This window comes from Ambystoma mexicanum, chromosome 13 (genome assembly GCF_040938575.1).
Source record: "Ambystoma mexicanum isolate Mex_15411 chromosome 13, UKY_AmexF1_1, whole genome shotgun sequence".
In the NCBI taxonomy this organism is placed as follows: Eukaryota; Metazoa; Chordata; class Amphibia; order Caudata; family Ambystomatidae; genus Ambystoma; species Ambystoma mexicanum.
This window is the reverse complement of record NC_090938.1, coordinates 33,797,288-33,811,294: the sequence shown is the minus strand read 5'-3', so window position 1 is coordinate 33,811,294 and position 14,007 is coordinate 33,797,288. Positions and strand designations below refer to the sequence as shown.

The following is a 14,007-nucleotide window of genomic DNA, read 5'->3' as shown; positions in this document are numbered from 1 at the left end:
CAGATTGGAGAACACTGCCCTAGAAGCAGGTTACTGGCGGTTTAGTCTTATGCTGCCAGGGTGTGTGAAGGAGTTTGGGCAGGGCTGTGGAGCAGGAGGGCATCCCGCATTGCGAGGGAGGCACCACTGTGGACCCCACACTGAATCACTCAGCCTCTAGGGGTAGGGTATGGCTTGAAGCAAGAGCTCTTAGATCTGCTCTGCGACGTTTAGGGGTCTGCAAGGAGTGGATCTACAGAGAGGAGTCCTCGGGGTGTTTGCTCTAGGGGTGCCCGGGCTCTTCATGGAAAGGCCCCGTTAGGTACGATTTTCATAGTAATGATAAATCTTCCTGACCTGTGTCAACCCCAGAACTTTTTTGCTTTAGTGCTGGATTATTTCTCCTTATACCTCAGTAGTCTTTTACTCTTTTTATGGTTGTCATTTTTAAGACTCTCCATAGTGTCTTTTTAATTCTATCCTCTTTGACAACGTTTGTCACATTCTGCCTATTGTTGCTGGGTTGCCCTTTGAGCTCACCCCTTTTTAACTTTCTCTGGCTAACCTTGAGAGAACTACAGTTCCCAGGGCTAGAAAGGATCTTTGGATCCCTTTTACATTTTATTCGGTGAAACCAGCACACCCCACCTTATGTGGAGTGCTGGGGAGATGGAATGGATCCCCTTTTCACACTAAAACTGTAACAATTCTGTTACAGGGACAAGCTTACCTTCAATGGCTGGTCACAGTGATACATTTTACTAATTCAGTGCACCTTTACTGCAGACTGTGTTCACTGCAGTAGTCAAGGCACCCAAGGGTGCTAATTTCACCAAAAGGGCCTCTGTCTTGTTTTTTCGCCATTTTACTGTTCCTTGTCCTTCCTTCTTCTTTGCCCTGACATCCTGGGTGGGAAATTCCTTTGTGTGATTTTTATCTTCGGCGGGAGTCCCCTGGACTCGCCGCCCAGGCTCCAGTCTGTCTGTCCGAAACTCCACAGCCCTTTGTTTTCCTCCTTGCCTGAATAGGCACAAATCCCAGTGTGGGGGGGGGGGGGCTGGCTGTCCTGATTGGACAACCAGATCGCCCCTTGTTGTAAAATGCAGGGAGAGAATGCAGAAGTTGTGCTGTAGTTCCTGTTAAATACTGCGAACCTGGAAGCTGAAGATAAGTCAACCACTGGAACCAAAACCGAAGAGGATGATGAAGGAAAAGCGACAGACGATTTCCAGTGACTGGAGAGCTTGCTGTGTAACCTGAACCGGCTGTAGCCATTCCTTTCAGTCGACCGGTGGTCTCTGAAAACAACAACCCCACCCAAGTTCCTGGTGAGACCCACTAAACTCAAGAAGACCTGCATTTTTAGACATACCACGCCATGCTACGACCTTGTGGGGCTGCAATACCCCAATACCCTGGGACCTCGAGCCATTGTCCGTGCATGGTCTTCCGAATTCCGAATCTCGCTGAAACTTCGTGGTTATCCTGCTGGATCTCTAGAGGCACAAATCAAGTCCAAAAAGTTCCCTCACCAAAGTGCTGGACCTTTGTAATGATGAGAATCCGACCAGTGATATTCCGTCTTCTTCTGTGCTCCCGAAAAGGCACCAAATCCACAGAGCTGCTTCCAGACATGAGGAAAACCTTGCTTGGAGCCTTCCCCATTGATCCCTGCTGCAAAGTCCCTTCCAAGTTCCTGTTTTCAGTCACCACGACAAGGAATCCACCGGCCGGGTTTTTGCCTGCAAATCCTGAAGCCCTCCTGCTGCAACATCTTCTACTGTGCTGAGGTACTGTGCTGGCTTGGGTATTTACTTACCTTAAGTCTCTTGCGATTCCTGTGTAGTTTTGGGGGTGTTTTCTGTGATTGGGAGTCCTCTCGTCCAGTTCACCCAGGCCCACTGCTGGAATCCTGCTAGGGTGTCTTCTGTGGAGCCCCTGGACCCTCAACTAACTCTAAAGTAAAATACTCACCCGTTGAACAGTCTGCCTTAGGAACTCTGACTTTTGCTACTTAAGAACCTATCCTGACACTGCCTGTTGGACACTAGACCCTAGTGACCCCCCCCCTTCTGCCACTGAGAACACTCATGCTCCAAGAATAAGGGAAAGACTTTTCAGGGATTGGGACTTTCACATAGAAAAGAGAATAAATGTTTAAAAGTTACTTACTTGTAGAAGAAGTTGGTTTGTAACTGTAACTCTGAGAGTGAACAGTTACAAAAGTTATTACTTACCTTAGAGACGTGCCATTCTGAAAAGTATATGTAACATCTTTCTTTCCTTAGAAACTGTTTCGCCATTCTAACAGAAAGTAGATGTAAGGGTATATTACTCACCTGTGAAAAGGTTGTTCCTCTTCCCCAAAAGTAATGCTGTAGTGTTTCACTTTATTATTCTTGTTAGGATAATTGTTTGAGTGTCCCCCAACTGGGTCTTGCTTCCCCTCACTTGCTGTTAGCCAGTCTAGAATAAGTCTGCATTAGGTTTTACCTACCTAGAATAACCTTGAGTCATTTATAAAGAGTAACACTGGGGTTTGCTTTCCCTGTTCTGTTTTAGACAGACACAAAACAGTCTTAGGTTTATACCTGCCCCAAGTTGCTGATGGCTTCTTGAAAAAGTATATGGGGTTTACTTATCTTGAGTTAGCTGTGTGCCATCCTAAAATAAGTTACAAGAGTTACTGCTTATCTCAATCTGTGTTTCACTGATCTCCAAAGCACCTGTAATTGAATATTACATTCTTAGGTTTTACTCACCTTGTAGAACTGTGTTATCACAGAAGTAGTTATAGGTTTTTACTGCACCTGGAATAAGTGTTCCACTAGCCACAAAACGTATAATGTCCAGGTGACTATGTGATGTGTTGCTGAGCATCACAGTAAAACTGTTAGGGTCTACTACCCTGGTATTACTCAATGTAATCTGAAAATAACCATTGATTTTATTCCCCAATAATAGGAGCGTCCTATACAGAATGCATTTTAAAAAGGGTTGACTTCCCTAGAACCACTGTTGGGTGTTCCAAATAAGGTTATATGCTTTGGTCTGTGTACCTTCAAGCATTGTGTTGTGTTTTTTATAATGGGTTTATGACTTTGACCAGTACTTACCCCAAGACTTAACTTGGCCTAATTGTATTTAAAATAAACCTTTATTTTTCATAATAGCTCGGGTTATCAGTGTTTCAATTGATTAATTTGTGTGTTATAGATTCTTTGTACCGGTCTACAGCACTCTCCCCCTCCTAAGATAAGCCTGGCTGCTCTGTCTACGCTACCAACAAACTCAGGTGGTACAGCCTTGTACTAAGAGTGGAGTCTTGTACTGTCCCGGTTGAATGGTTTTGATGAAGTTGGGTAGAACCTCAGAAAAACTGTCCTAACGGGCCCAAACGACGTACAGAGAGATCATGAATCTGTAGGGTTAGGCCTGGGCTCTGCACAGAGAGATCATGAATCTGTAGGGTTAGGCCTGGGCTCTGCACAGAGAGATCATGAATCTGTAGGGTTCAGCCTGGGCGCTGCACAGAGAGATCAATAGTTTCGATGGTTAGTCCTGGATTCTGCACAGAGAAATCAGGAATATGTAGGTTTAGGCCTGGGCTCTTCACAGATAGAGACAATGACTTTATAGGGTTAGGCCAGGATCTGCACAGAGAGATTGTGAATCTGTAGGGTTAGGACTGGGCTCTGCACAGAGAGATCATGAATCTGTAGGGTTAGGCCTGGGCTCTGCACAGAAAGATCATAGATCTGTAGGGTTCAGCCTGGACTCTGCACAGAAAGATCAATTATTTCTAGGGTTAGGCCTGGATTCTGCACAGAGAGATCAGGAATCTGTAGGGTTAGGCCTCTGCACAGCGAGATCATGAATATGTGGGGTTGGGCCTGGACACTGCACAGAGAGATCATGAATTGCTAGGGTTAGTCCTGGGCTCTGCACAGAGAGATCATGAATCTGTAGGGTTAGGACTGGGCTCTGCACGTAGAGATCAGAATCTGTAGGGTTATGCCTGGGCTCTGCACGTAGAGATAAGGATCTGTAGGGTTAGGCCTGGGCTCTGCACAGATAGAGAGATAATGAATTTCTAGGATGAGGCTTGGACTCTTCACAGAGATCATGAATCTGTAGGATTAGGACTGGGCTCTGCACAGAGAGATCATGAATCTGTAGGGCTAGGCCTGGGCTCTGCACAGATAGATTGTGAATTTCTAGGGTTCAGCCTTGGCTCTGCACAGAAAGATCAATAATTTCTAGGGTTAGGCCTGGATTCTGAACAGAGAGATCAGGAATCTGTAGGGTTAGGCCTGGGCTCTTTATGGAGAGATCAGGAATCTGTAGGGTTAGGCCTGGGCTCTGCACAGAGAGATAATTAATCTGTAGGGTTAGGCCTGGGCTCTGCACAGATAGCTAATGAATTTCTAGGGTTAGGCCTGGACTCTGCACAGAGAGATCACGAATTTGTAGGGTTAGGCCTGGGCTCTGCACAGAGCGATCGGGAATCAGTAGGGTTAGGCCTGGGCTCTGCACAGATAGAGAGACCATGAATTTCTAGGGTTGGGCCTGGGCTCTTCATGGAGAGATCAGGAATCTGTAGGGTTAGCCCCACGGTCTGCACAAAGAGATACTGGGTCTTTATAGGGAGCGGTATGCGCTTGCATAGAAGTCTGGGCTCCTCAGAGAGTGAGGCTCTATGGAATGATTTATGGGTGTCTGCCTGCACACAGAGGTCCCGTCTCCGTACAGAGAAAGCCAGGCCCCACACACAGATGTGTGAAGTCCTTCTCTATAGAAGCATCCAGTCTGCACACAGAGGCCAGGGCTTTGCACAGGGTGGGCTAGACTCTGCACAGAGAGATCTGGGCTCTCCATAGATGTGTACAGGCTCCGCTAACACGCTTTGGGTCTCTGGGTCTGCACAAAGAGGTGTGCAAGTAGACAATTGGGCCTGCCGAGAGACATATTGAGGTTTGGAAGTAGGCCTTCACCTCTAAGGTTAGTTGCCGAGCTTATGGTCTGCGGTAGAGCACCCCCCACCCCCCATCCCCCAATCTGGCTGGGCGAGTGTAACATCCATGGCAGCCAGGAAGGGTGGCACCAGCAGACGAAGAATTCCTGGATGTGGCAAAAAGACTGAGTCTGAAGGGAAAGGCAGGCCTTCCAAGAGTGAGAGTGGAAGGGAGTCTCATCACTTGCGTGGCTGGTAGTGCTCTATAGTGTGTATCGGGTGATCTCAGGTTCACAGTGCCTCCTACTCCTTGCTTAATGGGGACATGAACTCTCCCCCTGGGTTTCGGCTTTGCACTGAACCCTGCTCGGGTGTACACTGACCAGCATTAGGGAAGTGTCTCCCTAAATAAGCTCACCAGCCCCCCGGGAAACCTTAAATGAAGGAGCCAGCCAGTTCGCCCTCACCACACAACTGCAGGTGACCTCTCGTAGAGTCCCTCTGCTCACCAGCCCACTCGACCAGCACCACACCCCCCCCTCTCTCTGTCTGCTTTCCTCACTGGGGCTGCTGAGATGCACACTCCTGTAGATGCTACACCGCACTGAAGGAGCAGGCCAGTGTACATGAAGCTCTCTGAGCAAGCTGCCATGGTCCCCATATAGCCCCCTCATCCCCCAGGGTGCTAGCCAGTCATCAGGGTATTCCCTCCCAGGAACTTGCCTAGGTCTAGTAGCACTCGCACAATGAAGGGTCTTTTCCACCCCAGGGGGTTGCGCCCTTCACTAGCCTCGCACTTTTCAAGTGTCCCTCTCCCTCCATTTCACTGGTACAGTTCAAAACAGCTGTTATTCATAGACCCCGCCCCACCCCACCCACCCCAAGCATCAATTTACAGGTTTGGAGATTTCTGTTTACAGGCTTACAGTTTTGGATATAGGCCTGAAAAAATCAGTTTTCAGCCCTGAGGGCCACGGAAGTTCTGCTTAATGACTTGACATGGTCTGTTTATATACGTGCAGAGCTTTGTTTACAGCCTTGGACAGTCTTTTTGACGAACTTAGAGCATTTTGTTTACATCTTGGGAGAGTTTTGTTTACAGCCACGGACAACCTTTTTTTCCAATCTTAAAAGTGTTTTATTTGCTGGCTTGGAGAGCTTTGTTTTAATCGTGTAGAAATCTCTTTAGAAGCCTGGAGAATTGGAACTTTTTGCATATTTAGAGGGAGCTCTGCAGTGGCTTCACTGGGTCGGCGTGTAGTTTAGGGTGGTGCTATTTAGGCTTTGACGGTTTCATGCTGAAGGAGTCCTTTCCACCATATTGAACAGCTCTGTTAAAATCCTAAAACGGATAGGCTGAGAGTGCTTTAGAGTTTTGTTTGCAGTCGTGGTGAGTGACTCTCAACCAAAGACTAAGTAAGTGGTGTTCCATTGACTGGTTTATGTGGACCTTCCTACACATAAGGCATGTGTGATCTCTTACAGGCTTGAGAGTAATGATAAGAAGCGAAATTAATTTACTCTGCAGATTTTAAAGATCGATTGACCAGCCATTGGAAGGTCATCTTTCCAGGCTCCAGCAATTCTCTTTATGGGCTACAAGAGTCTTTCCACCTGACTCGAGAGCTCTGCACAGGCCATTAAAGGTAGCCCTGGAGGCGCTTGGCAAGGGAGCTCACTTCACAAACTTTGGTAGACATTGATTATTACAGATTTATTCTCACCCAGGTATTTCGTAAGCAGAAGTAGCAGAATTTGATACGAGTTTACAGCTGGCAAATCAACTTAGTACCAGTATAAAGCATGATTTACAGGTTCTGAAAGTTTTGTTTAGAATTAGTTCATTTCTTTAAGGTTTTGGGAACGTGTAAAGAGTTTGGTTTAAATCCTTGGGCCATTTTGTTTACAGTTCTGCAGGAACTGTTTACAGGGAACCCATGCTAGCACCACAAGAGCCCCAGGTATTATGGTGTAAAGAGGGGTGGTGGGTGCAGGCTTTTTATAGGCTTTGGAAACTGCTTACAGGCAGTTATGTTTACAGTCTAAGGGAGTTATTTTTGTATAACCTTTAGCCTGGTATATTTGCCCTCTGCTTTGTAGACTCTATGGAATTCTGTTGACAGGGCCTGGGAGCTCTTCTTACTTAGAGTGAATGATCCAACGCAGCGAGTGCCGGGTGCTCTCGAATCCTATGGTAACTCTTACCTCTGGTCTGCTCAGGATGTCCTTTAGGAATCCCGGCTCTCCCCATCGCGACGAGGACGGGTCCGGCGACATGGTGACCTGCGCCATCAAGGAAGAGGACAAGATGGAGGAGAGCTGTGACTTGCCAGCAGCCGACATCCCACCCAGCGGCTCAAACAGGGCACCTCCACCCCCCAGGGATGCCACCGACTCCACTTCTCAGGTGTGACTTGCATCGCCAGGCCTGCGTCATTACGCCATTTATGCTTTTTATGTAATTCTGTGAACATTGGCTATGCTTGGCATGGGCACATCATGGTGAGGTCATAAGATCCAGTAGACATAGGCAAGAGTGACATAGCAGTCATTGCTCTACTCCACAAATGTACCTCTAGGCTGCCTGACTTTAAAAGCCATTAAAAGAGCTGGTATTACGATCTCCACCCCATTGTATTTACACACACACCTTTGTCAGTGCACCTTAATCATGGCCTGCAGGACCTCTTACTATTCTATGCTGGCACCATCACACAGCTCTACCAATACACCTAAATATGTACCTACAGTGTTGGGACCCACCTTTCATTCTACCAGTGCACCTCAGACCAGCCTCTGACCACCCATGCTCTTCCATACTGACACCCACACAGCTCGCACAGTGCACCTCGGTCCTGAACAGCCCCAGGTCGTTGCTTGATGCAGTGAATCTAGCTCTCTGTGGGGGGGCTCTGTTGTGTGGTACCAAGGTGGTGCAACCTTTATAAGTTGGTTCTTTCTTCTCTTGTGTCTAGCTTTATGGGCAAGACAGCAGCAGTCGCTGCGAGGGTAGATGGGGGTATGAGGAGGGCAAGCTTTTGTGTTCTGCAGAATCTTAATAGAGAATGGGAGCTTCCTGCCCTTTTTCTGGGGGACCTTGTTTTGTGCCTCTGCGCATGCACTAGAATTTGGCATGGAGACAGAGCACTACCAGGGGGGGGGGGTTGGATGCTGTCATGCCCCCTTGATTTGTGCTCGAAGCAGAATATCTCAACCCCTTGGTGTCTTCAAACCTTTACGTTGTTCACAAGCAAACCGCCCCTTCCTGCTTTCCATATGCATTCGTCTTTATAGCTGTTTAGCGATCTGATTCTAGGCAGTGTGATTTCTTGTATAATGCATACTGTCGCCTCCAGGTGCTTGGGGTAATTTAGGAGGTAACCTGAGTGCTTGTGAAGTTGTGGGTTGGGAGCCATCATTCCCCAACCACTTGTCTTTCTCACTGTGGGCTTACGCGGCCCCACCCATATCAACGTTGCCACCCTTGCTCCATAACCCAACAGGTATGCTCCTTTGCAGCTGGGGGGATCCTAAGCCTTCTACCAGACCAGGCTGCCCACTCCACTTACTGTGTAACATTTCTCCACTCCACTCACCTTGTGCTGTTACCTCTGTGGGTCTCCCACACCTGGCTGCTGACACAGACCTCTCATTTTGCTGGCAAACCTGAGATTGTGAAGGTTGTGAACTAATCTTATCTCTGCCCAGCAGGAGCCCCGGTCCCCTCCCGACAGAAGAACCCCAGACACCAGAGGACTTCAGTCTGCCGGCCCTGAAAAGCTGGAGCTGAGCCCTAACATGAGGGAAGGTAAGTGCACGGTGCAGCTGGGGAAGTGGCACCTGCTGGACTGGTGCCTCTAGGGCACACTTGATACTTGTCAATCTTAGGGAGGCTATTCCTCTGGAGGCTGGGTGCCTGGGAAGCGGCCCCTTACCTCAGGATCTGTCCCTCTACCACCTGCCAGGAAGTTTCTGATCTCATGTTGGCCGCTCCACTGCTATTTTGACCATAGTAATGCTGGATATGCGGGGGCTTGTCCCACTGTCTTTGCACCCCTGTTGGTGTATGAGCCATGCTTACATATAATCTCCATCCATCGCAGAAATCCAGATGCCCGTGTGGGCCCCGTCCCTCAAGTGCCTCCTGTAGAGGTCTGGGAAGCAGGACTCTACATGCCCACCTCCCCCGCACCCTGAACCCCATCCTGTTGGTCACATGTATTTAGTAATTAATTGCTGATATGTATCTCTTCATTCCCTCCCTCCACCTGTTCCATCTACAGTGATGCCAACTATAGAAAAGCTGCTGTCCAGTGATTGGAAGGAGAGGCTTCTGGGAAACGTGCCCATGGAAAGCAAAGATGTGAAAGGTGAGAATGCACGGCCTGCCTCCCATGGTACTTGTGTCCTCTTGGTTTAACTGGCCCCCCTGTATGCAGCCTCCTCTGTTACTTGTGTCCTCTTGGCTTACCTTGCCTCCTCTGGGCGGCCTCCTCTGTTACTTGTGTCCTCTTGGCTTACCTTGCCTCCTCTGGGCGGCCTCCTCTGTTACTTGTGTCCTCTTGCCTTACAGTACCCCTCTGGGCAGAGTCTCCTATTACCTGTGCCCTCTTGGCTTACAATACCTCCTCTGGGCAGCCTCCCCTTTTACCTGTGTCCTCGTGGCTTACAGTACCCCCTCTTAGCAACCTCCCCTGTTACTTGTGTCCTCTTGGCTTACTTTGCCTCCTCTGGGCAGCCTCCCCTGTTACTTCTGTCCTCTTGGCTTACAGTACCCCTCTGGGCAGCCTCCCCTGGTACCTGTGCCCTCTTGGCTTACAGTACCCCTCTAGGCAGCCTCCCCTGGTACGTGTGTCCTCTTGGCTTACCTTGGAAGTATGTCCTCTAGGTACCCTACCCTGTTACTCGTGTCCTCTTGGCTTACCTTGCCTCCTCTGGGCAGCCTTTACTGTTACATTTGCCCTCATGGCTTACCTTGCCTCCTCTAGTCAGCCTCCCCTGGTACTTGTGCTCTCTTGGCTTACCTTGCCCCCTCTATGCAGCCTCCCATGTTACTTGTCCTCTTCGCTTACAGCCCCCCTCTGGGCAGCCTCCCCTGTAACTTGTGTCCTCTCGGCTTATTTAGCCCCCTCTGGGCAGCCTCCCCTGTTACTTCTGTCCTCTTGGCTTACAGTACCCCCTCTGGGTAGCCTCCCTATTACTTTTGCCCTCATGGCTTACCTTGCCCCCTCTATGCAGCCTCCCATGTTACTTGTGTCCTCTTCGCTTACAGTACCCTTCTGGGCAGCCTCCCCTGTTACTTGTGCCCTCTTGGCTTACAGTATGTCCTCTAGGTACCCTGCCCTGTTACTCGTGTCCTCTTGGCTTACCTTGCCTCCTCTGGGAAGCCTTTACTGTTACTTTTGTCCTCATGGCTTACCTGGCCCCCCTCTATGCAGCCTCCTCTGTTACTTGTGTCCTCTTCACTTACAGTACCGCTCTGGGCAGCCTCCCCTGGTACTTGTGACCTCATGGCTTACAGTACTCCCTCTCGGCAGAGTCTCCTGTTACCTGTGCCCTCCTGGCTTACAATACCACCTCTGAGCAGCCTCACCTGTTACTTGTGTCGTCTTGGCTTACCTTGCCTCCTATGGGCGGCCTCCTCTGTTACTTGTGTCCTCTTGGCTTACCTTACCCTCTCTGGGCAGCCTCCCCTGTTATTTGTGTCCTCCTGGCTTACTTTGCCTCCTCTGGGCAGCCTCCCCTGTTATATGTGCTCTTGGCTTACTTTGCCGTCTCTGGACAGCCTCCCCTGTTACTTGTGTCCTCTTGGCTTACCTTGCCTCCTCCGGGCAGCCTCCCCTGTTATGTGTGCTCTTTGCTTACTTTGCCTCCTCTGGGCAGCCTCCCCTGTTACTTCTGTCCTCTTGGCTTACAGTACCTCTCTGGGCAGCCCCCCTTGGTACTTGTGTCCCTTTTGGCTTACAGTGCCACCCGCTGTTAAGGCTCCCTTGTAACTCATGCCCCCTCCCGGAGCAGGTACCCACGAGAGCCTTGCTGAGAAGGAGCTGCAGTTGCTGGTGATGATCAACCAGTTGTCCAGTCTGCGGGACCAGCTGCTGACGGCCCACTCGGAGCAGAAGAACATGGCCGCCATGCTGTTTGAGAAGCAGCAGCAGCAGATGGAGCTGGCACGGCAGCAGCAGGATCAGGTAGGGAACCTTATCCAGAATAATCAACCCCTGGAATGTAAACAATACAGACATGCCCTCATTCTGCGTCTGCGTCTCGCATGCTGTGGCCTCCTGGAGGTTGCAGGCAGGGTGCGTGGTCATAATGTATCAATGCGCCTGCTAGAGAAGTGCTCCAATCGTGGCACGGTATTCTAGTTAGGCGCATTGCTAGAAACGCACTGCGTCAGTCCAGCCGGATGCATCCTGTTGGGGTATGGTAGATTTGCAGATCAGATTTTTATTTATTTAATTGCACTTTAATTTACATTAGACTTTTAGCAAAAACCAGGAGGAACCAGTCCAAAGTATTCTTCTCTTGTCATATACTTCCCTAATCTATCCTTACCACCGCTCGTAGTGGTTCCTCCAAACAGTTCCTAAAATAATTGACGCTTGCAATTGTCACAGAAGTTTGCTCTCCGCTCAGCAGGAGTCTCCACCAGTCCTCAGCTGATATGGTTCTAAATCTCTCTAGGAAACGACCAAAGTACTGAGTCCTCTTCAGGGTGAGGGCTGGGCATGTGGTAAACAGATGAAAGATAGTTTCTTTCGCGTCCTCTGATTTGCAGAATCGACACGATTTATCACTGACTTCTTCTTTGGCTCTCAGTGATATTGTTTCCTTTGTCCTACAAATATTAAATCTGATCGTCATTAATGCAGTTCTCATCTTCGGGTCTGGGCACTTCCTTAGATCTCACGTTGCATTCTTGCTTCGGATTTTAAGTTTTGGTGTAGTTTTAATTTGTTTTGCATCCTCTATTGTGGCTACCCAGTCAATTTTTTGCAGTTTTTTCTTCACCCTTCTGGGGTTGGTCAGAAGGTTGTCTTACTGAGCTCTCTATTTCCGTGAGTAGTTGTCTGCACTCGTCCCCTGCCTAATTAGAGCTTTGTTATCTCTGTTTAATTCGGATTTGATCCCGTTGATCATAGGAGGCGGGGAGATTAGCGCTCACATATTTCCCAAACAGACTCCATATTTTCCATTGGGCTGCCATCTTCATAGATCCTAACCCCAGTTCCTTTCTAGCAACCTGCATTGGGATTGAGCGTGGAAGTCCAATGGCCGTCTTCCAAAAGAGACCTTCCCAGAGTGCCCAGAGCTTGATTGGAAAGTCAAATAGGACGTCGGCACCATAGGTAAGCGTGGGAACCACCTTGGCTTTGTAGAACTCAATTATTGGGAGGAGTGAGCATCTACAGTATTTCCGTATTAGGATTATCGCTTGGCTAGTGAGTCTAGTGGCTTTCTTTCTTAAATACTCAGTAGTGTGAATCTCCGATGCGCTCTTTGAGATCAATATCCCTAGGTATTTAAAGGATGTTACTTTCATAATTTCTCTGCGTTTAAGTTACCAATTTCTTTTTCCTGGGTCTTGCCCTTTTTTAGGGTGAGGATCTTTGTTTTTTCTGCATTGATTTCTAAGTTGTTTTCCACTGCATATTCCTTTAATCTGTCCAATTGTCTTTGTAGACCTACTTCGGTGTAATGAAGTAGGACTAAGTCACCTGCGTATAGTATATGAGTAATCTTCATTTAGAGGGGATTGGGTCCTCCAACGTATTCCATATCTATGACAGTAATCACCACAGCTGTGCTGCTTTGGAAAATCTTTCGGCGTCTGCGTCCTGCGTCAATACGCCGCCCTCGAGGACCTCCTCCGACGGCCGGCGTCACTGGATGTTATAAGTAGGACGCACGACACCCGTAGCCTCAGTTCCGTTTTTTCCGCAAACGCGCCTCGACTCTTTGGAGTTTCTGTTCTTTCGGTTCTTGGAACCTGTTTGTTTGTTTGTGAGACGTTTTCGAGATGTCTTCCTCTTCTTCCACCCTGTGTCCGGGCTTCAAGAAGTGTAGGGACTGCGGGTCCCAGATGTCAGTGACGGACTTGCACGACGCCTGCCTCTGGTGCCTCGGGGAGGCCCATGACACGGATGATTGTGTCGACTGCCAGTCGCTTACGTCCAAAGCCTTGCGGGAGCGCAAGATGAAACTGTTGGTCGGTAAGGCGTCCAAGCCCCAGAAGTCGAGGTCCACGGGGCTTTCGACGGATGATTCGAGGGGCAACTCTCCGCAGTCGGAAGTCCAGTGGGTCTCGGTCCCGGAGTGGGTCCCGCCACTCCTCTGCCTCTTCGAGGCACTCCCGGAAGCGCTGTCATTGCTCGCCTTCCCCGTCCTCTTCCGAGGACTCTGCCCGTCGGCGGGTCACTTATTCCACCAAGCATGCGACTCAGGAGGAATGGGCTTCCTTTGGTAAGAAAATGCTAGCGATTCTCGAATCGCAGGGCACTGGTCCGTCCGCGTCTCTGAGTGGGGTCTGGCGTGATCGGACTAGAGACACCGCTCGTATGCCTTCGGGCTCGGGTGGTCGGCACGATTCGCGGGAACGGTCCCGCTCGAACACAGGGAATCGTTCTAGTCATGCCCGTCCAGGTCCAGGTCCTTGACGCGCTCGAGACCATGTGTATCTGTGATGTCTTCGAAGAAGAGGTTGACGCCGGTGGCGCCGAGGTCGTCTAGGGACTCTCTCGAGCCTCTGCCTTCGAGGAAGTCGTCGACGCCATCGGCGCCTAGGCTGTCGAAGGACACGCTCGGGGCTCCGCCCTCGAGGCCTCTGTCGGCGCTGTCGATGCTGTCGGCGCCGCGTTCGGCGTCAACGCTGATTCACTCGACGCCCTCGACACCTTTCGAGGATGTTTCGACGGGGGTACCCCGGGGTGCGGTGGAACCCCCTAGAAAGGCTCTGGCCAAGGCCAAGCATGGCTTTGTTCCCCATACTGTGCCCACTTTCCACCATCTTGAGTACATTTCGGAGGTGGATGAGGGCTCTGATGATGGCATGATTCCTGATACGGTGCCAG

The 14,007-nt window shown here is 49.6% G+C and overlaps 1 protein-coding gene across 3 annotated transcripts in view; it reads left to right on the top strand.

Moving 5' to 3' along the window:
* The window catches only part of SOX13 (SRY-box transcription factor 13), a 184,297-nt gene that overhangs the window by 88,111 nt on the left and 82,179 nt on the right, over positions 1 to 14,007 (top strand). For 2 of the 3 annotated variants that reach the window (XM_069633101.1, XM_069633103.1), the window contains exons 3-6: positions 7,154 to 7,340; positions 8,642 to 8,741; positions 9,217 to 9,303; positions 10,952 to 11,124. In XM_069633101.1, the coding sequence (XP_069489202.1) occupies positions 7,155 to 7,340; positions 8,642 to 8,741; positions 9,217 to 9,303; positions 10,952 to 11,124 (546 nt within the window). In that variant the 5' untranslated portion in view covers position 7,154. The remainder of the gene's footprint in view (positions 1 to 7,153; positions 7,341 to 8,641; positions 8,742 to 9,216; positions 9,304 to 10,951; positions 11,125 to 14,007) is intronic. The other variant, XM_069633102.1, reaches the window with a different exon arrangement.